Source organism: Empidonax traillii, unplaced genomic scaffold (genome assembly GCF_003031625.1).
Source record: "Empidonax traillii isolate 1590-97213 ecotype Southwest subspecies unplaced genomic scaffold, ASM303162v1 scaffold401:size1000279, whole genome shotgun sequence".
Lineage (NCBI taxonomy): Eukaryota > Metazoa > Chordata > Aves > Passeriformes > Tyrannidae > Empidonax > Empidonax traillii.
In genome coordinates, this window is record NW_020955594.1 from 840,411 (window position 1) to 865,857 (window position 25,447).

At 40.5% G+C, this 25,447-nt stretch overlaps 1 protein-coding gene across 1 annotated transcript in view; it reads right to left on the reverse strand.

Moving 5' to 3' along the window:
* Positions 1-12,195: 12,195 nt before the first annotated feature.
* The window catches only part of CAV1 (caveolin 1), an 18,982-nt gene continuing 5,730 nt past the window's right edge, over positions 12,196-25,447 (reverse strand). The window contains exon 3 of the mRNA XM_027893686.1: positions 12,196-14,527. Coding sequence (XP_027749487.1) covers positions 14,186-14,527 — 342 coding nt within the window. The 3' untranslated portion in view covers positions 12,196-14,185. The remainder of the gene's footprint in view (positions 14,528-25,447) is intronic.

Consider the following 25,447-nt stretch of genomic DNA (forward strand, 5'->3'; position numbering starts at 1 on the left):
TGGTGCCTAGTGTGGCTCTGAAAACAGAGGATCTGCCTGCTTGATTGAACCCAGCTGGTGAGCTGAGGTCTAGGGCTGTTTCATGATACTGGAAGAAGAACAAAACAGCTAGATGTTAACCAGCAACTACTCAAGTAGTTTTATTCCTCTAGAACTTGAGCAACACGGGAGTGCCTAAGCTTACCTCCTAGCAGCACCACTGCTTCTGATGCAGAGGACTGGGCTTCTCAGAACACTGTTTTTCCCTGAAAGGATCTCAGATTCTTGCAGAAAATAGAGGTTACAGGTAAAACTATCATCTTCCCTGGGGAATATATTTTATCTACTCCATAGGAACCCAGGGGAATCCTGTGCTGCAGCAGGCTCCTGGCAGAACCTGTGGCCCTGGGGAGAGGGGAGCCCATGCTGGAGCAGTCCTCCCAGCAGAGGAGGAAGGAGTGACAGGGACAATGTGTGATGAACTTACCACAGCCCCCATTCCCCATCCCCCTGTGCTGCTTGAGGGGGCTAGAGAATTCAGGAATAAAGTTGTGCCCAAGAATAGGAAGGGGTGCGAGGAAGGTGTTCAAAGATTTAGTTTTGTTTCTTATATTCTTGCTCTGAATTGATTGGTAATAAATTCAATTTTCCCCAGCTGAGTCTGTTTTGTCCATGATGGTAAGGGGTGAGTGATCTCCCCCTGTCCTTATCCCAATCCATGAGCCTTTTGCTGTATTTTCTCTCCCTTGAACAGGTGAGGAGGGAAGTGATAGGGAGGCTTTGGTGGGTATCTGGCACCCAGTCAGGGTCAACCCCCCACAGACTCATAAGCATAGCATAGGATTAAAGGGTTCACCTAATGCATTGACATTACTACAGCACTACCTGGCATCTCTGCAGCCTCCAGCTCAGCTCAAACCCAAACAAAATTTCCAGGGAAGACCAGCAGAAAAGAAAGCTCTTTTCAATCTTGCTTTGGCTTTACCTCTCTGCTGTGAATGATTAATAGGTGAGAGGTCTGCTTGTCTAATTTTGTGCCTTCCCTGTTCTCTTTTGACTGCACTTTCCTGGTGTGGAAAGCTTGGTTCTGATTTCCCTAGTTCACGCTGCTGGATCAATTTTTGCTGTCCTCAAGGGAGTCTTTTCATAGAATCATAGAATCACAGAATGTTTTGTGTCAGAAGAGACCCTAAAGGTCATTTAGTTCCAATCCCCCCGCGAGGCGTAGGGACAACTTCCACTAGATCAGGTTGCTCAAAGCCCCATCCAATTAACACTTCCAAGGATAGGGATAGCCTCTCTGGACAACCTGTTCCGGTGCCTCACCAGCCCCACAATAAAGAATTTCTTCCTAAAATGTAATCTAAGCGTACAAGCTTTCAGTTTAAAGCCATTACCCCTTGTTCTGTCACTACTTGGAGTTCTGCCTGAAGAAGAGAGGAGTTCAGGGAAACTTTAAAGCAGCCTTCCAGTACATAAAAGGAACCTTCAGGAGAGCTGGAGAGTGATTTTTTACAAGGGCATGTAGTCTCTGAAGCATTTTTATAACAGTCGTACTGAAGAGCGATGAATAATTTTAAATGCATCCTTAACCCCCCCCCCCCCCCGTAAGTTCGAGGGAGAACAGCAAAGCCCTGCTGCCAGATGTACACCGGGGTGTTTTGTTAAATAAAGTAAGGGCCTAAGCAGGACGGAATGGATTTCCTGTGGGAGCTCCACAGGAGCGTCTCCCGGTGGCGCTGCGGCCGGGACAGCGCCGGGAGGTGGCAGCCTCGGCTCGGCAGAGCCGCCTCGGCTCCGGGCGCTTCCGAGCGCAGTGGAGATTCCCCCTCGTTAAGCACGAAAAATAAAACACTGGGTTGCCATGGATTTAAGGGAAAGACAAAGGGGCATTGTCAGGGAAAGGCTCTGCCTTGCTGCCCGGGCGGCTCCTGCGGCCACTTTCAGGCCGAAGTGTGGGCCGTGGGATGGTAGCGAGCGCGACACGATGAGTGACGCACTAAGCTTGGGAAGCTCAGTATGGCAGATGAGTACCTAATTTTCAGGGGCTTTAAGTCACTCTCATTCATAAATGTAAGAAGCAGAGGGCCACTGGAGCAAATCAAGAGAGAAAAAGAACAAGCATTAAAATCGGTACTCTTTGCTTTCTCTGATTGCTAACACCTTTTAATGATGTTCTCCTTCACTATGGAATGGGATTTTCGTTGGCTTACTTCAGTTTCCATTGAAGTAACTCGGAAAATTCCAACAGCTTTGGTGGAAATAAACTCCAGTAATCTGGGATTCTCGGAAGTGTCCCTCCTTTCCAAGAAACATCATCCTTCTGTGATTGAGAGAGCTCTATCTTCTGCAGAAGCTTAGTGCTTCATCAATTTTGATGCTGAAAATGTACTGCATCAGAAATAAAACCCAGTGCAAATGTGATTATACACTGAGCTCCCTACTCAAAGAGATTAAATTGCACATAATTTTAAATAACTTGCATTAATATTGTTTCTTCCTTAATTTCATTTCTTTGTCTGACATTTGAAATTTATTGAACAATCCAAATTACTCTCAGTTTAATTCATTGTCTTTAAGGAATTGACTAAAATAGTGATTTTGGCTGCCTGTCTTTGAACAAAGATTTCTGGTTCTTATTAGCAAATTCCTGGAGCTGTAAATGCTTTTCTTCGTTTTCATACCTCCATATTGTTGCTATGAATTGACAGAATCACTCAGAAATCAAAGCTATTTTTGGGTGTCTCCCTGGCCAATAATGAAAAATGTTCCTCTTGCAAAAGAAAACTGTTTCTCTTCTGCATGAGTCATGACTACTTGTATGCGCAGAGCAAAAGATTTCCAGCTTCTCAGGCTTCACTGGCACTCAGGGTAGGATTCAGCCAGCCAAGATTCACATGTGGAAACTAAATATGGTCATAGGGTTACACTCCCATTTTTTGCCCATTACTCAGGCCTCTGCATTGTGTATTTCAGTGCCTACTCCCCTTCTGCTGCTGTGTATCTCCCTCTGCAGTGATAGTTTACTCTGGGGGTACAACTAGTAAGATCCTAGCACCAGTTACAAGTAAGTAGTGTGTTTCATCTTCTCCTTAGGAGTACTACATAAAGACAGCCAGCATTAATCCTGGGAGGAAAGATAAAAGCTCAATACCTTTATAAAGCTCCAGGGTAGAGAGTGTAATCTTAAGTCATACTCGAGCTTTCAGCTGTAGTAATCACCACAGTTTTCATGATAGAACCTGCCAAAAATAGACAAACAAGAGGGAGAGAACATGTTTTTTTGAAAACAAAACAACCCATGTATTTTCAGCAACAAGAAGTCAGAGGGACATTTTTGTAATTATATACAACATCAGAAGGGTTCTGATGTCATGGGAGACAGAAAAATACATGCTAAATTATACTACATTTTACTATGGAGGGTAATTAGCACTCTAGAGTTGTATTTTAAGTACAGTGAGGGTGTTCAGCCCCTGCTTGGGACTGGTCAATATGTGTGGCTGCAGAAGAGCAGTGGTGAACACAAGTTATGGGGTCTCTCAGCTGTGCACTGTTCTGACATGGCAACACAGCTCTCAGCAAGGCACTGGCTCCCTTCCCATCAGCTCTCACAAGGAACCCTCATTACCCCCTTCAGTGGCTTTCTAGATCTGGGTGGGAGTAGCAAGGGGCCCAATCTGATACTTTGGGCTCAGTTTTGACCTCCTTAAGAGCTCTGTGTTCTCCATTTATTTCCAAGCTATTCTGTGCTGCCTGGAAACACAAACTGCATCCATCAGTGGAGCGCTGATGTCTGAGCTGGTCTTGCTTTGCACCTTCAACATCCACGCAGAATTCCATACGAGTACAGAATGGAAACAGCACCATCCATGGTCAAAGATTTCTATGAATGAGGCCCGTTTTCAGCAAAGCTTTTATGTAGTGTCGGATTTATAGGTTTCCCCAGCATCTGAGACCAGACTTGATTAAGACAGAATTATGGGCAGGCTGGATTACCATTTGGTTGGGAAATATTTTGTTAGCTGATAATTTCCTTTTATCCTGTACAACCTCCATGGGACTTTGTGGTTGGCTGCAATATTTCTGTTAGAAACCAAACCAAATAATTTTTTACAATAGCTTTGGTGACTACATGGATTAGCAGCCTTGAAGTAGGAGTATCTTCTACAAATTTTTCAGCCAAACATTTTAAATTACACTCATTCTTTTCTGCATTTTGTTGTGTTTAACTACAAAATAGTTACCAGTGGAAGAAACACAAAATAAATTATTCTAAATTTAATTAGATAAATAGAGCTTATTTCCACCAGAAGTGCCACACACTAGAGAATCACATTGAATTGACCACAATCACATCTGGCTATGGAAAAAAAATCCTGCAGCTTATTTCTTTACCATGAGAACAAGCCCTTTGAAGGGACATGGGATAGACAATGCTGCAGGGCAATATGAAAACGTTTTTATTTCTGTCATGTGTATCAATATTTGTTCTGGAAACAGAAAACTTGTTTTGTGAGAACTATTCCATTTCATACCCTTTTCCAAGATTATTGAACTGGCTTTAGAAATATTCAGACATGTGTTATGCCAAGTATTTGCACCTGTTACATTCTTTATGCAAAATTAAATCACTGACTGTAAAGCTCCTAAGGGACTTATGTTCTGCCTCAAAAAATCATTTGGTGTTTATACATCCGAAATTTGATAGCATGTGCCGTGAAAATAGATCAGCATGACTGCTCATCTGGGCCTCAGCTACCCACCTATCCTTGGTTGACAGATAAACTGATATTTCTTAAAATAAAAGTATTATTTCTGAATAGATTTTCATTCATAGCAGTGTTTGTTAACCCACCTGGACAGCTTAGTTTTGGGGCGCAATTTAAAATTTGCATTGGACGTGACCCTCAGAGCCATGGCCAGTAGCATCGCATACTGAAAGAACTGGATCTAATCCATCATTGCTACCTGATCACATCAGTCATTATCTGATGGGCGTTTAGAAATGTAGTACTAGGACTCAACAAAGAAGAATAAAATGGTTAGCTAGTAGGTTTTAGGCATGTTTAATTTGGTTTCCTTAAAGGAATAAAGGCTTTTTGTTTCTAGCTGGTGTCTGTAAATGGAGATAAAAAAGAATGCAAGCTCTATGTACGAGAAGCTTATGAAATACTGCAGAACAGGGAGAAGAACAGCTAGAGAAGGCTTTTATTCCCCCTGTACTCGGCACTGGTGAGGCTGCACCTTGAGGACTGTGTCCAGTTCTGGGTCAGTCATGACAAGAAAGACATTGAGGTGCTAGACCATATCCAGAGAAGGGCAACAAAGCTGGTGAAAAGTCTAGAGAGCAAGTTATGCGAGGAATGGCTAAAGGAGCTGGGGTTGTTTAGCCTGGAGAAAAGGAGGTCCGGGGGACCTTATTGCTCTGTACAACTGCCTGACAGGTGGGTGCAGCAAGGTGGGGGTCAGCATCTTCTCCAACAGGTCAAGAGGAAATGGCCTCAGGCAGCTCCAGGGGAGGTTTAGGTTGGACATTAGGAGGAATTTCTCCACTGAAAGGGTGATCAGGCATTGGAATGGGCTGTCCAGGAAGGTGGTGGAGTTACCATTCCTGGAGGTGTTTAAGAAATGACTGGATGTGGGCACTTGGTGCCATGGTCTAGTTAACTTGGTGGTGTTCAGTCAAAGGTTGGATTTGATGATCTCAGAGGTCTCTTCCAACTTAATTGATTCTGTGATTCTATTTGTATAAGCTTTCTACTGAGAATCATCTACGTTACTGCTGGAAGCTCATGCTGAAATGGAGGCAGAGTAGAACAGAGATTAAACCAGAAACAGAGCAAGGATTTCATTTCAGACTCCTGCAAGTTGTTGACCTTCTACAAGATTGTCATGAGTGAATATGGGGGTGGCTTTGGAAGGAAAGAAATACCTTGAGCTGAAGCTGCTGAGTAGAGCAGCATGGCTTTGTGAATTCCCTGTAAGTGTCTTGAAACAAGTGGGGTAGGGCTGAGCATTCCTATCAGCCAGTGACATGTCTGTGAGAATGAAGGTATTCCTGGATGTCGTGGTGGTTTAACACTGATGGTGAAATAGCTGGAGTGTCAGTAGTGACCACAAAAGGGCAATAGCTGAAGGAAGTACCACGGGTGTGGCCACTGTGAAACTGAGTAAAAGGTTTAGTGCAAAGAAATACATCATAAGCCTTTAATTGTTGCTAATAAAAATATATTATTAATTCAGAATTGTTAATTCTTGCAAAGTTTATTTTACTTTCTCTTGTCTCTAAACAGGCTTAATGTTCTAAATGACAAATATTGCTTATTGCGAGTCAGGGTTCAGTGACCCCAAGTCTCAAGTTGAGAATTTAAACTGGAGGCTTTTGCTAGTGCTAAGAGGAATCCTTCTGCATTTCAGTCTAGTTCCTGTTGCCATCAGCAACAGGGTTGCTTTGAGTTTCAGTCCTCAGTAATCCATGATGCAACAGGTCATTGAAAATTAAGTTTGGTGGTTTGTTTTTTTTTTTTATTTCATTTTGGATGACTATCCACCAACAGGATAGTTTCAACTGTAAAATTTTTAATCTCTCAGCCAGGAAGGAGTAAACTGATACATGGTAAGGTCCAAGTTTTTCTGGGAAATCCGCAACAGACAGGCTTTCCTCACTCTACTGAAGAGCTGGAGAGTGCTGGCTTTAATCTCTCTGTGCTGAATACTGGTATTTGGTAAGACAGTTCTGCAACCTAGAGGAGTAAATCTGTATTTTTAGTGGCATCCTTCAAAGGATATTTGTTAGAGATACACAAAGCAATTTTTTAAACTATAGAAGTGATGCTCCAAAGACACTCAAATTCAGACCAAAAGATTCAGTCCTGCTAAAATATGATAAAAACTGTTCCAGTTTTTTTTTCCCTAAGCATCTTTGTGTCATAGGTTTCTTTGGGCTGTTTCAGCACAAATGAAAAAGCAGAATTTTAGCTGCTTTCAAATGTAGTTGAATCATTAATCATTGTTTAGCAGAGAGTAAGAACACCTGCTTTTGTTAAGAGAAGACAGCTGAATTGGCAAATATCTGTAACATCTGAATTGAAGTCTACATATCATGAAATAAAGCGATAAAATACTGCACAAGCTGGAATATTAAAAATCGGGAGTTGACAAAGTATGAACAAATGTCAAAGACACTTGTCTAAACCTAAAAGAACTCATATGCTCTATTCAGTTGCCAGTTCCTATTATTACTTAGTGTCCTGCAAGGAATCTAGACTGCAACAGAAGATTTCTGTCAGTGAGTATGAGTAATCTGGCAAAGCAGTAAATACTTATCACAAGAAACACAGGGTAAGTATCACCCACCAGCACATTTGGGTTGGGCTTTGGGGTTGCATGCAGAGGGTTTTCATGCATAAGTCTGACTGCTACTGGCAGCTCAGGGTGATTCCCCAGCCTGCTTCCCAGTGGGCTTCTCAAGGATAGGAAGCAGCTTCCAGGCCTGTTGTCTGTCCAGCCAGGCTCCTGCTATGTGAATCTGATCATATATACCACATCCAAGGTAAGTTCTGAGTTTACTTATCTCCACTTTTAAACATAACTCTACCTAGTGATTCCACTTCAAGATAACTCACATTTAAGTAGGAGTTTGCGTATCTTAATGATACATTAATGCCTTGGTTATTGCTGTGTCTACTGGTAGCTATCACTGCATTGTTCATATTAGCTCTTCTGTCTATTCTCTTTTGGTTCAAACTTTACCTGCAAAAAGTTATAGGTAGGAACTGAAAAAAGGTATGAAGAGTCATCCCGCTCCTTTTTTTCTTTCAGAAATCTCTATCCATCACTTCCAGATGGAAGTGCATCTGCTGTGCACAGCTTTGAGTCATTCCTTGAGTATGAAAGGCAGAACCCTGAGATCTTTCATTCACTTATTCTCTGTATAGAATATATCTGCTCCGTTTGATGACATTCTTTTTTTCTGTTTTTTGGGTTTATTTTTAATTGCACCAGCTAGTTTCTGCATCGGTTTTTTTTCACTTGAAATTTTCTGCCAGTAGGGTTTCTGGCAACATGTATGTCTGGCAAGCTGCATCTAGAGCTGGTTGCTGGAGATCAGCAGGCTGACTGTTTTGATGAGTAACAGTCACAGATGAACGCCTATATTCTGGTAGTTGCCAAAGAGTTATACAATGACAGAGCCCTTCATCCTTTCAGATTCCTCTGAGTGAATCCTCTGGTCTATAGCATTTTCCAGCTCGGAATAAATAGCCAGGAAAAGACTCAGTACCTAGACATGCTGCAGGCTTACTCCATATTTGGATAAAGTTTCAGAGATATGGTCAACTGAGAAGGTTGCACCTATGACAGCCTTATATTTAAGTTAGTCCCTGGATGCCAAAACAACTCCTGAGAGCTGCTATCTGTCTGCAGAACAACCTTCAGCCTGGATCTCTAGCGTTTCAAACAGGAAAACAGAATTATCTCTAGAAGGGCTAGAACTGGAGACCATAATGCTTTTATGCTCCTCTGCACTGATAACCACTTGATAAAAGGGAAAATCTGGATTCTGAAGGCTTTAGATCAATAATAGTATCTCACAGCTCAGGCAGTGCCTTTAAAATGATCTGGCTCCCATTGGAAGTCATGATGTCACATCAGGGATTTATGGTTAGTTCTTGCAGAGCACACAAGGAGAATCAGTCTTATAAAAATTGGATTCATAGTAGTCAGCATACTGAGTTGTGAGCATCTGAAGTTTATATCTGGGAGTGCAATGAGAGGAGTTTAAGGTTCCTCTGTCTCAAGGAGTGAGATGTTGGACTACAAGCCTCAGAGAAGCATAATTTCCCAGCACTTGTTAGTTATCCCTAAGAACACCTATCATCTCCAGTTCCTACAGGAGAAGGTGTCAAGACAGAATAACACCTCGTTTGTACATCCCCGCAGTATGTAGGTGTGACTTGGGCACCCTTTCAGTGAGTTTTATGACAATTATTTGCCAAGGAAATTCAGGTTCTCAGAACAAATGCAAATTATCTACTGGAATTGAACCTAGGGACTGTGGATTGTGTCTTGAATCAACACTAAAATGTGCCTTGACTATGAGAGAGAGCACATGCTTGTATTCAGTCTAAGCCCTATCTTCCTTAGAATCATAGAATCATTAGGGAGGGAAAAGACCTCCAAGGTCATTGAATCCAACCTTGTGACTAAACACTACCACATCAACTAAACCACAGCACTAAGTACCACATCCAGTCATTCCACCACCTCTCTGGACAGCCTGTTTTGGTGCCTGTAGTGGGTTTCTGTGGCTGCGTTTTGGTAGCGGGAAGGGCTACAGGGGTGGCTTCTGTTAGAAGCTGCCAGAAGCTTCCCCTGTCCCATGGAGCCAATGCCAGCCGGCTCCAGGACAGACTTCCTGCCGCTGGCCAAGGCCGAGCCAGTTGGAGTGACAGGAATGCCTCTGCGATCACATATTTAAGAACAGAAGATTGTTGTGCAGAAGAAATTCCAGCCAGGGAAGAGCAGAGTGAGAACACGGGAACAACAATGCAGACACCAAGGTCAGTGCAGAAGGAGGGGGAGGAGGTGCTCCAGGTGCTGGAGCTGAGGCCCTGCAGCCCCTGTGGGGGACCTACACCAGTGCAGCTCATTCGTGAAGGACTGCACCCCATGGAGGAGTGACCCGTGGGACAGCAGTTTGGGAAGAACTGCTGCCCAAGGGGTGGGCTCACGCTGGAGAGATCCATCAAGGACTCCCTCCCGTGCGAGGGACCCCACGGGATCAGGGGAAGGACTCCTCTCCTAAGCAGTGGCAGAAACAACAACTGACCATAACACCCATTCCCCGTCCCCCTGCACTGCTGGGGGAGAGGGGGGAGAACACGGAAGGAGGGATGGGAGGAAGGTGCTTTTAAGACTGTTTTATTTCTCACTCTTTGGCTCTTATCCTGTTAGTAATAAATTTAAGTACTATCCCCACTTTGAGTCTGTTTTGCCTATGAAGGTAGTCAGTAACTGACCTCTCCCAGCTCTTATCTCTACTCATGAATCCTTTGCTGGTTTTTTTCTCTCCTCTGTCCAGTGGCAGAGGGAGAGTGAGAGAGCGGCTTTAGTGGGTACCTGGCCTCCATCCAGGGTCAACCCACTACATTGCTTGATCACCCTTTCAGGGGAGGATTCTTCCTGATGTCCAACCTGAACCTCCCCTGGTGCAGCCAGAGGCTATTTCCTCTTGTCCTGCTGGAGAAGAGGCCAACCCTCACCTGGCTACAACCTCCTTTCAAGTAGCTTCCTTTGAGGCTCCTTTTCTCCAGCCTGAAGAACCTCACCTCCCTCAGCTGATCCTCACAGGGCTTGCTCTCTGGACCCTTCACCAGCTCCACTGCCCTTCTCTGGACTTGCTCCAGCACCTCTCAATGTCTTTCTTTCAGTGAGGGACCAAAACTGGACACAGCACTTGAGGTGTGACCACACCAGTACTAAGTACAGGGGGAAAATCACTTTCTTAGGCCTGCTGACCACGCTATTTTTGATATATACACTACTTATTAAAAACAGTTATAAATCTGGTCAAAATCCTGTGCATTTATATCTTGTCATAGTTATCAAATGTGCATTTTACCACTCTGCCTTCAGAAGGCCAAAACAGAAAAAAGCATCTTTGAGACAAGATGTGCTAGTTGTACTATACAAGTGAAATTTTAATTAAAAATTCTGCAGAAGAGAGCAAGATAGAAATAAAACAACCTGTGTTCCATGATGTCCCAGTGCCAGGTAACATGAAGTGAAAAAACCAAAGTTTGTAAGACATAAATGAAGATAACAAAGGTGTTCTAGCCTAGCAAAGACTTTTATTCTGTGCTTCTTTCCCCCTCCTTGGGAGACAAGGAAAAAAGAGGATGCAGCAGACACATGAGGCAATCAAAGAAAACAAGGGAACATAGAACAGTTCTATTTTGACCTAGGAGAGGGTGAAAAGGTAGCTTGGGTACAGCTATGGAAATTCTCAATCATTATTAAAAGCCTAAGGTTTGTCACTATATCTTGTTGCAACTTCATTCCAATAAACACATTTTTAATAAAATGTTTCTATTTAGTTTATTCTCAATCAATTAACATTAAATCAGAAGGATCAACCACAAAGCCAGACAGTTCACACTTTCTCCTTTCTCAATACTTGGGTGCTCCAGCTGGTTTGGAGTGTCCAGTTCCCTGATACATCATCTCAGGGTAAAGTAAAACAGTTCAAGCTACATGGCAAAAATTTAAGAACTGTTGACTCAGAGGATGAGAAGAGTGACCAGTGACAGACAAGAGTTTTCTAGGAAGAGGAAAAAGAGTTGTTGAGCCCACCTGAGTGCACAGGTCCTGACTTTTGTATCCAGCAGTGTAAGACTGTCTATACCACATTTACAGCCATGACAGGAGATTGCCTGGTGCCACTGTCCAACAGCTAATGTCTACTCCTCTAGTAGGCAAACCTGGATTTTACTATGGGATGTATCATGGTTGCTGTATGGATCTTAAGTGTTATGGCAGGAGCACTGATATGAGATCCAGCCACAGTACAGCCCTGTGGCTGCTGCTCAGCGAAGTGCCAGGGACAGTGAGATCATAGGGTGAATTCATACATCTCTCCAATGAAGAGTCTAATAGTCATGACATTCTAAATGGTTAAGCCTGAATATATCAGGCTCTTTGCAAAAGCAAGATATTTTTGAATACTCAAGGTGTATTTGCTTTACTTTCACATTACAACCTCCCTTTTATCTTCTACAATGTTTTACATTTTCTCACAGTCCAACTAAATGCACTATTTGCTACCTATGGCCTATTAACGATGGCTAAATACACCATTCCGCTATTGGAAAACATAAAATCGACTACATTTATTTGTTGTCTGCCATTTGAACATTAAAATACTGTTAACAGATTTGTAGGCCATTTGTAATAGCCTGCTTTGTTGGGCTTTTGTGTACTAGCTTAACAGTGTGGCAGGTATTGTGCAATAAAACCACAGAAAAAAACTGTCCTGTCACAAGTTAGGTCTTTGCAGGGCTGAATAAAAGCTGTCATTCCCCTATTTCCATACATTAAATGCTTCAGCTAATGAGCTTTTATTAGGAAAAATCCTGTTTCCACTGGAGTGACAAAGAAAGCTTTGAACAATTTTTGTCCACATGACTTTCAAGGAAAAAGGAGTCAGACAGGAGCTATCATTGAGCATCTTTTTATTGTAGTCTTTAATGTACATGCAGAATTTAAAAAAAATGTGCCAGTTATATCTGTAAGCGTATAACAATAATGTAAATGTTTGGATCAGCAATGTATTTAGATTAGGGACAAAAAAATCTAAGTGAACAGACATCTTTCAGGATATACAGTTTGTATCGTAAATCAAGGTTTCTTTCAGAGTGATTTTCCTCATAAAAAGATAAAGTATTTCTTGTTTACAATCTTTCTTGTTTTTAATACTGAAAAAATCTATAATAGTACGCTCTTCATTATGTACATAGAAAAACATAAAACTATATCCATACCAGTGTCTGTTTTAAATGCAAATAGTAGTTAATAGTTTTGTAATGTTTTTTGTGCACCCTCTCTCCCCTTCCCTCTTCCCTCCCCCTTAAAAAATGCAGCATTTCATAAAGTTTTCAATGCTTTGGCAGAAGTAGAACTGAAGGCACTCCCATGTTAGGTAAAGCAGTACGTGAAAAATCAGCGCTAAATAAAAAAGCTGTAGGTGTACCAGACAGCTCCATGTTCATCCCAAGGGCCAAATCTTGCACACCTGGAGGGCAAGAACTGGTTTGCTGGAGATTCCAGCTGGAGCAGGCTCAGGCCCCAGCTTGCTTTACAGTAAAGCTGATTAGCCTCACAACTATTTTTACAAATGCTTCACACACACCAATGAGGATGCAGAGCATCTCTGAACACAGTACTATCATGAGGGCAAAAAGCTCTTGCAGGTCACAGCATCAGAACATGTTGCAAAGGCTCTGCTACCGAGGCCTTCCACTTTGCAACACGGTAGTTTCACACACCACCCTCTGTTTAAGACTTCCTGATGTGGCAGATCAGCTAAAAATGAACAAACTGACACACAAATGTGAAGATTCTAATCCATCTCTTGTGATGGATAAGTTTAAACTCAGCAAAGCATCCTGAAAATAATCTGCATGCTAATGGCAGGCTGACTTCTGCTGATAGGAAAGTTTTGAAAAATGATAGAAAAGTTTCTCTCAGGGGCAGCTCCTACCCAGCCTCCTGTGGCTTGTTTGGCACACCTTCATTTTTCTTGAAACTCAAGGTTATCTTTGGCATACCTGCGATACGCATTTATAAGAATATTTTGCAAAAATACCCCAGAAGGCTATGACATAAGCACCTAAAATGCTCGCAAAGGGATGTGTCATAAGTCACAGTCAGGAAAATATTTCCATTATGACCAGTTTTAGCGTTCTCAACTGCAGTTTGCTTCTGGAATCCTAGCAAAGGTTGAGAAACAACTGGATGCAAACTTCCAAGAGAGAATGAGACATAAAGGCACCGATCGAAGCTTTTAGGTGCCAATGTCTACAGCCTGATAAGTGTTAAATTTTCAGGACATACACTAGTTCAGTAATATGTTTACTTAACGAATTTATTCATAGTGCACAATATCTGACCATGACTGTAAATAGCTGCAGTCAACTGACAATCCAATTGAAAAAGAACATTCTGCTAAAACCTGCCAGCTGGTCACGTTTATTCTGCTGCGATAGCTCTGCACTCTTTGGCCACAATAAAATGAATGGCTTTATAGTGTTGGAAAGCATTTTTGTCATTCTTCAGTATCACTGTGGATTTATCTCACAAGGAATGAAGGGTAAGATAAAAAGGCATCCAACAACACTTCAATCTCTGAACTGAACATCCGGCAATATGCAGCTGGCTTGGAAGAACAGCCATTTAAGGTTAGTTTGAAATGCAGACTGGAGGGGGGAAAAAAAAAGGAAAAAGAAAGAAAAAAAAAAAAAGGCAAGTAGTCCAGTAAGAATAAACAGTAGAAAAAAAAATTGAGCAAGTGATTCTTTGTTTTGGGCCAGTTTATCCACCACCAGTTGCTGTAGGTTGCTTTGGGAAACACGAAACTGGCACCAAAACACTCCAAACAACACAAAAAAACCCCTTCCTAGGCTGATGGCTCTCCTTGGCATGTCCCTCAAATCTCTTTCCGTACTGTGAACCGGATGCTGCTGAACATTTTGCCTATAGCCTCAAACAGCGGGTCGCAGAATGTGTGGATGCAGATCGAATAGACGCGGCTAATGCACTGGATCTCAATCAGGTAGCTCCTTATGCACGGCACCACTGCCCAGATGTGTAGGAAGGACAAAATGGCAAAGTAGATGCCCCAGATGAGAGCCATAGGAATACCAAAGATTGCTGACAGTAAACGATAAAACCAGTATTTCGTTACAGTGAAGGTGGTAAAACTGGCCTTCCAAATCCCATCAAAGCTGTGTGTTCCCTCTGGCTCAGCAATCACATCTTCAAAATCGATCTGCAGCAAAGAACACAAAGTCAGGTCAGTCAGACATTCCCATCAAGGGTGCATTCCAGAAACACCTTTTTTGGAGAGCTATGGTCCCCTGCAACAAAACACCAAAGCATGTGCTTCTTACAACCCAACATGGTTTCAACCCACTATAGCACATCATTTAAGTACTGAATCTTCAGCAACTATCTTTTTTCCAGCAACTACCAGAGAGTCTCAATTATTTGCTCTAAATTAGACATCTAACTTATTTTCACGAAACTGAATATATTTTCCTCATCTCCTACAGCCCTAAGGTATTCACTGCCCTTAGTCTACTTAGGAGACAAACCAGGTGAGTAGAATCATCATGCTTTCATTGCCTAACTCATTCATGTCTTTAGGAATGGAGTCGCTACTTTGGCTTTTTACACACCTCAAGCACACATCAATAAAATCTGTTTTATTCGTCCGAATGCTGCCATCTTTCCTTGTATAGCTTTGCTGAATGTTGACAGTGAATAAACAGTGAGGCTTGCTATTTAAATACATTCTTTGAAACAGGCATAGATGGTTCCTAGTAGACTGAGAAATAAAATTATGGACTTAGATATGCATCAGGTGGAGCTCCTCTTCAGTCCTAAAGTGTTAGGGAGCTCTTTCATCATACTAAATATGAGGAGGCTCTTTGCATTAGAGTTATTTTGTTCTAGAGTATCCTATTTATGTGACAACTCTGTTCATTAAAGACATGGCCAGGCTAACATGTTAATATTTAGAAGGAACACACTCTTCCATGTACTTTGTAGTTTTGACTATTCAAAAAGTCACTTAAGGAAGCAGTGCATTCCAAAAGACATATTTTAGCACTCTCTGTTGAAATACTGAGCTGTACAGGAAGCTTAATTGTCATAATATTTCTATTAGAAAATTAACAGAATTGCAGTGATGGTTCAGCTCCATGTCACACAGATGTGTTTGATATAACCCACAGTACAGGATATTTAATTTAGTTAGCACAACCAATTGTATAGATACTGCATTCAGCAGGAAAGAGAACATCACAACACTATTCATCTGCAAGAAACTAAATGACTGTTTAAATCAGATGAAGAGAAAAAGAATTTGCATTCCTGGGACTGGATCCCAAAGTGAGATGATAATTCTGCTGAAAGTGAAGATTTACAGGAGCAGGGTAAGCTAAGCATGATATGGGCCAGCAGCCTCAGAAACTTATGCAATAGTACCTTAGCATGCTGGAAGGAGATGAATATACACACACTCAGTGCAAGTATTGCCTATGTTATGGGAAAAAGCTCACAATCACTTCTTTTAATCTGAAAAATACGTAATAATTGGAAAGCACTCCTTCTTCTTTCCTGCTGAATTTTTTATCACCTCCTAACAAAACTTACTAACAAAGGGAAAAATACTACAAAACCACTGGAATTTCTGGCTCCTTTAACAAAAAAACATAATTCCAAGCAAAAGCGCACTCATTCAACTGATAACACAAGCTGGGAAAATGTATGCCTGTGTTTATGGAGCAAGAATTTTTTTTTTGAATACATAAGTAAATGTATTTATAGAATCTTTTTCTGCAGCTATTCAAAAGCAAACTTTTCATGGTAGCCCACATCCCATGTTAGCTCATTTTCAAATGAATGGGTGTTCTTGGCTTATCATCAAAATTTGCCTTGCAATCAGATAATAAAAATATGCAGATAATGGCAAAACCCAGGATGATTGCAGCAAAGAAAATCACTTCTCAAAAAATATTACTACATAAAAACTATATGGTTGAGAATAGACCTAATTTGTAAAATTTATGGCAATTTATTAAATGCTTCACACCGGCTGATGTTGTGATCCTTGGCAAAGGCAGCATAGACAAACCTAGAAGTTCAGAGCATTGAGGGATAGTCAGTGTTATATCTAAATCTTTTTATTCAGTTCAGTTGTGGTAGAGTCCATCTTGTATTTTTTCAACTCACTGGTAAGGGAAATATTAAATCTCAGAAGGAAAACAAGTTTGCATTGAGTTCCATAGGCCTTTTCATGGCAACATCTTTAATCTAAGTGAGACCTATTTTTATCAGAAAAGCATTTTGGCATGCAAAAAGAAAACATAGGTTAATGTGAATTTTCTAGAACTTTTAAAATACACAGTAAGAGTTGATTTGATTCCTTTCAAAATAATCCAGTGTAATGAATGCTTTACTGGAAAATGGAGGCAAACAAACTCACCGATTTTCAAATCAAATAATAAACTTTCTGTAACTGCAAGTTGTAGTAACTAATTATATTAGCCTGTTGTCTTCAACAAATATCCATGGAGTTAATCCTGGGGAGCTGACAGAAAAATCACGCCATGCAACATTTCCAGATGGACAGCCCTGTCCTCATTCCAGGAGATGCTGCTAATATTAGAACATTTATGATATATCTTTGGTCAGGACTACCCAGTTCAAGTCATACACAGTTGTCCTGAAAGTACTCAGGGATAAATCTGTCTGTAAGATAATAGCGAATATTCATGCCACCAATAATTATCAAGGTTACTTTTTTTGAGCAATTTCAACAGCTCTCAGAATGTTTCTACCAATGCACAGAAGCTGATGGTCGTGTAGGAACCATGGCTGATGTAACACTACTATGCCTTTCCCATTTCAATATTCCTCAGTTCCATGTTCCAAATTACCCTAGTTTGAATAAGGAACTTGTGAGTGAAAAGACAGAAAAACAGACTGACAACTCAAAAGACTCTTAGCTGAATACAGTGTTAAGATGAAGCTGTTATCTCCCTGAAAGCCATAAAAACATTATGGAACTACATACATGTCGAGAAACTTCAGCTATGCCTGACACGTGAACTGCTACAGTGCTGTCCAAACCCAGACTCACCTGCAGCAATGTCTAAATAAAGACAGGCAAGGAGTTGAGGTAATCGAGGCTCTTCTACTTCTCATCTAACAGACTACATATAGATGCACTGGATGGGAAATGATCTATTTATTTCACTGTTCAAGCAGTACAGGTAAGTCCTTATGCTGCAGGAACTGAGATATCACTCAGATTCCTCCTGCACTAAACCACTCCCAGGAAGTATCCTACTTTTAACTCCTAGGGATTAGTCTTCCACAGGCAGCAGGAAGAACAGGTGACTGGATGCATTTTGCCTTGCTACGGGTTACATTTACATCACTCAGGTCACTTACTCCTTCCTCAGTCGCTCCTATTACTCTCCTCTGGTTTTTAGTTCAGCAGCACTCACTGATGGTGAGTGTCATCAGACTGATAATGGGAGTCCAACTGAACTAAGTAAAAATAGGACTCACAGATGAAAGAAGTGGCCAGAAATAGAATGCTACAGAAGAAAGACACTCATTTCTGGAAATAAATCTAACTGGCTTGCAAGGATAACAAAACTTTTTAGGCGTTCTCAAGGCCATATTTGCCAAAGTACCACGTACATGTAAATCTGTGAAGAATTCAGTTTTATCCACATATAGGCATGCTTAGGTTAGGCACAGGTCTTGTTCAGTAGACTGCATGTTCAGTGTGTAGTTTGTTCCTCCAGAGCTGTCAGGGTGTGCTGTGAAATCACACTGAGATTGTTGACAAGCTAACGAAAATACAGGCACGTTCACTTGTGGCAAGGAGAGAAGTACAGGAAATTTGTTTTGACCCTCTAAAGGATGCTAATAACTCGCTACAGCCTTCTGTTTCAGCCTAAACTATTAAACACTATCAACTCCTGTACCATGCCTACAATACACTTCCTGACTTCAGCTATTCTTTGTTTCCTACTATTCAGTTTGGCAAAGCCAGTTTTTACGTTGCTTGAAGCTTTTGTTTTATTCTGCTATGAGAATCAATACAGCTTCTTTTGCTCTGTATATGTTTATCAGGAAATTAAGGAACCTGCCTTGATTCTAAAATAGATTTTTTTTTTACAAGAAAGGGAAATAGTATGGGATTTATTTACAAGATTTTTTACAAGAAAGGGGAAAAGTCTGTTTAAGGAAAAGAATTATTAATTAAAAAAGCTTAATTGTGTCATGACTCAAATAATGATTTTATCTGACTCAAGAATATATGCCTTATGTATAAAATAGTTGACATTGTGACCTTACCATTGTAAGTCTCTATGTATCAAAGCCTGGCAGGCTGGAAAGGTATGTTAAATGCCAACCTCAAATCACCTATTTAGCAGTTGTGGTTCTCCTCAAAAGTTTGTTCTTTGAGGATGTATTTCTATGTAATACCCATTACACAGAAAAAAATTACTGTGCTGGGTCTATCAGAAAAAAATTATTAAGACCATGAGCATTAGGCTTTGACCTAAGCTTCTGTGATTTTAGCTACAATTATTCAAATCTTCATGTGTGGTTGCTGCATGCTGACTCTGTTCTCACAGCATGCAGTTTGCACTGCCAGGCACCCCCCCACACTCCACTGAAGAGGAACTTGAACGGTGAGGGTGCCTACATTTTTGAGTGCCATCAATGTATTTTGGAGTCAGTAAAAGCTTGCTTAGATTATTACTGGGTATCTCTTGATTAATCAGTTATCTCCAGTCAGGGAAACCACTTAAATACGCACACAACCTGAAAAATGTGAACTGTCCCACTGAGGTCAATATGCTTACATACTCTGCCAGATCAGGGTTAAAGTCTAGTCTGAATGTATTCAAGGAAGAGTCATAAGCTAATTCTCTTTAATTTTTTTTGCACAGACTACGGAAACTGTATTTACTTATCCTAATTACTTTGCTTATCCTGGGCTGTTTTTAAACAGGTTTTCCCTAGTTCCAAGACTGTAAGTTTAATAGTGTTTCACCATATTATACTGTGTCCTTATAAGACTTGAAGCAGCTATGGTATTTTTACAAATGTCATTTGTAAAAATCCCCAGTGCATTCAATGTCCTTCAAAGAAACATTCAACAGAAGCAAATATCATTCAACATTCAACAGTATAAAATATCACAAAATGACAATCCTTTCTATGGCGTGAGTCACATTTGGGCTGTGACGTTCAGGACAGGTGCAACACTACTAACCTTGAAGAAGGCTGTGGTGTGTATTATTGAAAATAAGGAAATGCATGAGCATATGAGATCATTATTAGCTTCTGTACTTCCACATACTATTTGAAACTTAAGAATTTTCAGTTACGGTGCCCGGAGAACAAAGGCGTCACATCAGTTAAAAAAAAAAAACCCAAGCAATAAACTCACAATCAGTGATACAAGCTAAACATCTATGTGTTTCCTTGATTCTTTGGAATACCACGTTTCCACATATACTGATGCTTATCTTCCAGACCACTGCCACAGTTTATCAGAAAATGACAGAAAAGTTTGTACTATTTCTACTGAATCCACAAGAAAGACAATGGGGAGGTGCTGAGACTTTAGGGAGTGAAGCTGCTCTTCTCCCTTCCCTCTCAGACATCAGGTGACTCATTCAGCCTTTAAAGAGTACTTCGTAATCAACATCTGGCAAATGTTTACATATAGTTATGTAGAGAAGCTGGTACTTTGTTCCTGAAAATAGAGAGCTTTGTGATTCCTAGATGAGATACTTCCTCCCTAATCAGGTTTCAACAGCAAACATTAGGTGCTCTCAGGTGTTTAGTAAAGCATAAACTATTCCACAGTATTTATATAAACCTCAGGCTACAGCACGGGTTACTATAAAACAGGAACACCTAGCAATGTGGTGGGCAGGCTCCATCACAAGACAAGAAATCATCTTGACCCTTGGCATTGGTGGCAAGCATCTAACAACAGAACTTTGAGTCCCTCCAGGTAGGGCTGCAGCAAGATTAGGCTTTGCCTGCCAATCTTGAACTTTGTCTTCAGAGCACACTGATCTTCTGGGGACTGGCCAGATCACCAGGCACAACAATTCCTCTTTTGAAAAAAAAAAAAAAAAAAAAAAAAAAAGCCATGACTGCAGATGGCTAGGACCAGAGCTCTTGTGTGAGGCTGGCTAAGTGCAGAAAAATGACAAGTACTTCCAAAGTGAATGAAAGCCTAAACAAGCAAGCAGAACTGTTGCACCCCAGTTACTTGTTCAAATTGACCAATGACTTTGCTTTACATTCCCTGAGTCCCTGTGCCTGCTTTCTACAATACAGTAAGAAAAGTGTTCTGCTGGTAGATCTTTTAATGGAAATAGTGAATCTTTCCTGAGTGCTATGGAGTATGCCAGAAAAGCAAACAATGCTTAGCAAACAAGATATTCAAGTTAGAAAGTAGGATAGAAGGACCAAACTCTTCCAGCCAGAGAAGAAAACCAGTTTGGTCAGGAGTGGTTCCTACTGCATGCATAAAAAATATTCAAATGGATTATGAAAAATTTTAAATTATGCCATGACTTAGAAAAAGGTGACTGCAGATCATAATTTCACAAAACTGAAAATCAATTAAAATAGCCAAAAATTAATTTGCTACTAATTACTGAGAGAGCAACCTCTTGCTCCCTGCCCATGATGAATTACTGATTACATACCAGAAGAGCCCTGGTGATGGGCCTTCTTTTATCAGATGGGCAGCCTCATCAAAATCTGTGGAAGTACTTGCGAGAAAAATGCAACTGATACCAACAGATCAGCACTGTAACCATCAGCTGTTCTCCAGAGATCTATTCCTGAAGCACTTGCATGTCTTGTCTCAATACAGTCTGGCAGAACAAAAGACTATCATCTTCAAGAAGAGATCTGCGCTCCTCTACAACACAGCAGAACTTCCCAAGCAGGTGGGGATATCATGTCAGCTAGTTCCTTGAAAAATATCTTGATGTTGCTTGAGTAAGCAGACAGAAAATAAAATTACTCTTTTCCTCCCTGGAAACTGGGCTGCTGGGAGGAGGTTACTGAAGTTTTCCCTAAGAGGAACTCCTAAGAAGCTTTCTTCGTTTTATTATTAGTTTCACGTTCCACAGTTTGATACAGCTAGTTTAGTGAAGAACCCTGCTACATCTATGTACATCCACATATGTCTGTCAATCTGTATGTTTAAACATAAACACCAGTGTGAAGTTTTGACTACACTAAACATAATGAGAATTTTTTTATTTATTTAGTGGGGTCTGGAGTTAAGCTGAATCAAAAAACTTTAATAAAAGTAAAGACATCCTGTAAACAGATTTTATATTTTACACTATATTTTATTTAATAAACATAAATATGATATATTTAGATTTCATTATTGTATGCTTATATGCTATTAAGGTAATAAAGTGCTATTAAGTTTAACTTTCTGGAACTTGGTGTAGCTTCATCCCTCTTAAATTCAGGTACTAATGGGAAATGAAAATATAGAGATCTCAGACACCTTAGCAGTGCGTGTAGAGAGACAAGGACCTTTGGGGGTTGTTTTAGATCTGGAAATCACTTTTTCCTTTTTATTTTTGTAAAGGGATTCTAAGGAAAGGAGACTCTTGACTACATATACTACCCATACACACATTCCAGTTAAATGCTGCAATTCTTTTTTGCAAATCTGTATAACCTGTTTTTGCCTTTTACCTCATTTCTACCAGAACGTGCTTATTGCTGACAGTTAGTGTGCAGTGATGCCTAGCTGCCTCTCTGTTCCTTTAAAAAAAACCTGCCCCTACAGTTGTCCTGTTAGAAGGTTGTCTTTCTTATGCAAGATCTGAAGTTACTAATCCCTAATTATGAGACAATTACTTCTTTAGCATTTCAGAAAAATCAAGATACTCTAGGGTTCTGCTCTCGTCATTTTATGACATGGGATTGAGTGCATGCTGATGACACAAAGCTGTGTGGTGCAGTTGACATGCTGGAGGGAAGGGATGTCATCCAGTGGGACTTGGATGAGCTCAAGAGGTGGTCTCATGTAACTTCACGAAGTCAACAAGGCCAAGTGCAAGTTCCTGCACCTGGCCGAGGGCAATCCCAAGCATAAATACAGGCTGGGTGGAGGATAGATTAAGAGCAGCCCTGCAGAGAAAGACTTGGGGGTATTGGTTGATGAGAAGCTCAATATGACCCAGCAATGTGCACTTGCAACCCAGAAAGGCACCAGCACCCTGCGCTGCATCAAAAGTGTGAGTCAAGGGAGGTCATTTCCCAAGGGAGGTGATTCTCCCACTCTGCTCTCATGAGACCCCACCTGGAATGCTGCACCCAGCTCTGGACCTCCAAGATAAGACTGTGGACCTCTTGGAGCAAGTCCAGAGGACGACTATAAAGATGATCTGAGGGCTGGAGCACCTCTCCTATGAAGACAGGTTGAAAAACTTAAGGTTGTTCTACCTTGAGAAGAGAAGGGTTCAGGGAGACCACTGAGCACTTTCAGTACATAAAGGGGGCTTACAAGACAGCTGGAGAGGGACTTTTTACAAGGGCATGTAGTGACAGAACAAGGAGGAATGGCTTCAAATTGAAAGAGTGTAGGTTTACATTATATATTAGGAAGAAAGTCATAAGTGAGGCACTGGAAAAGGTTTCCCAAAGGTTGTGGATGTCCCATCACTGGAAATGTTCAAGGCCAGGCTAGATGGGGCAACTTCATCTAGAGGGCTGCATCCCAGCCCATGGCAGGGAAGTTGGAACCAGATGATTTTTAAGGTCTCTTCCAACCTAAACCATTCTATGTTTCTGTGATACATGAACTTGGACTTCAGAGAACAGTAGGTGACTTTACAGCTGAGGTCTACGGGAGATATTAACCTGATCCTGAGGGAAAACTGATCATTTTTTGTAGCATTTGTTTGAATTCCAAGATCAGATTTCAAAGTTAACAGAGGAAGTGTTGCAATCCATCTATGAGACTCCCTTAGGCTTTTTTGGAAATGCGAATGTAACTTCAGCACAGCAGGAGTTTGGACAGAGAATGTGATACTTTCACCTTCAGCTGTGAGAGTGTCTTCTCACTTATCTATGAAGCTGAATTTATCAGTTCCTATTAATTTGAAAATAAAGTATGTGGGCCAAAAAAATAAAAGACTAAGGACAAAACCCACTCTTGTACAGCCCAGCTCCTTTATCTTGAATAAAATCACGTTTTATCAAATGCTCATTAAAGTGGTGATAGTGGTACTGAAAATCTTTTTTCTTTTGAATGTTAATCTGACAACATAATTTCTGATAAGAATGATGTTGCATTAAATTCAAAGTTTGTTTTGAAACTAGCAAAAGATATTTTCATAAGAAATCTGTCAGGAAAATATAAGGAGATTAGTAGGGTTAAACCTGCCTTCTTAATAAATCAAACAAAATTAAAATGGTATAACCTCTCTTTCATGTTCAAAGTCCAAGATGGTTTTTATTACTGTCATTTGTCTGGAAAAGAAAAGAGAGATGGTAGTTCAGGATCAAAAAGCTCATAAAATCAATTATTGATGTACACTTCACCCTGCTCTCTGTTTATTACAAGGGAATTTGAGAGTTGTGGGAAATACAAACTTATCTTAGTTTGGAACTATATCTGTCTTCAGTTCTCCAGAGATCACAAGTGTTACAGAATCACCCAAGTTCATTTCTTCTTTCTGTTGCCTAAAATACAACAAAGATCAAATTTCCTCATTGGGGACCTCATGGGCAGACCACTCTACTGTACAAAATTATGCCTCTTCTCCTCGGAGAGTTTTGCATTTCAATATTTTTTGTTTGTTTGGTTTAGATATCCATAACCTGTGCAAGAGAAGATGGTGCTTCTATCCACATAGTGGGCTAAAAACTCTACAATTAATTCATATTGTTCTTAAAATTTTCAAACATAATCTGAATTCTGATGAAGCTATCAGAATTGAAAAGTATTTGTCTCCTCTGAATCTGAGATAATGTTCAATAAATTCTAACAAAAGGAACAGCCATGCTGAATCGTTGGCTCTCTGTCCTCATGGACATCAAATGAATATTTTCCTATGGAGTTATGAGTCATGTTCATCATGCTAAGAAAGGACACTGTGCATAAGGCTTTAATAACACCACGAGTTTAAGTACAAACACATTTTTTTGAGAAAGAAGCTTTCATTAGGACAGATGCCATTATTAGCTGTAATCTTACGGAAATTTTGAAATTCCATGTCTGGGAACTCCTAATTAATGTGCAAGAAAAGTGTTTTTGAGAACTCTCAAAACCTCGCTCAATCCTCATATAAACTGGCATTCATAATGACGTTGAGTTTTTCATCTCTCATTCCTAGACTAGCCTTGGAAGAAACATTTGAAACAGAATTGGATCATGTGTGTAGCCAAAGTCAAACATCTGAATTTTCTTGCATTTTAAATCTAAACCCGATAACTTGTTAATAGGAAACAAAGTCAGAGAATAATTACATTTAAACACAGCTATGTACAAGTAAGGTGTTACGTCTAAGCTACATGTATCAGCAATTGAGAGAAACGTGCCCTCTGAGGGCACTGCTCGTTCTATCCTATGGTTAGGGCTAAACTCTGGGATGTGAATCTCACTTCAGTCATTGCCATCTGCAAGAGCCCAGATGACAAGCTTGGATTAGAACACAATCACACACATACACATATACATATCTATATATAAATATATAGATATAAATAGCTATATATTTATACATTTATATGTTTATGTGGATATATTAAAACTTATATATTTTCTATTTTCTCAGGATTTTAACAATACCTAAAAACAAAGAAAAAGGCTCTGCATTAAATTTCACTTAATTCCTTGTTTCAGAAATAGCACCCTATTGAGCTCTGCTCTCCTCTCATTTTATTATGTTGAAGAGCAGAAATGTGTTCCTCTCAGGTTGATGCCTGTTGTCACATCCAAATGACAGCCTTCAACACCTTAGCCTTCCCATCCAAAAAGATCAGGGGATGACACCTGCTTTCCTTCTAGAAGGTTCTCAGGTGTGGGGATGGGAAGTGATTTGCCCAGTCATCTCTCTATGCATCTTACATCTCTTTTCAGTGCAACAGGGAGATA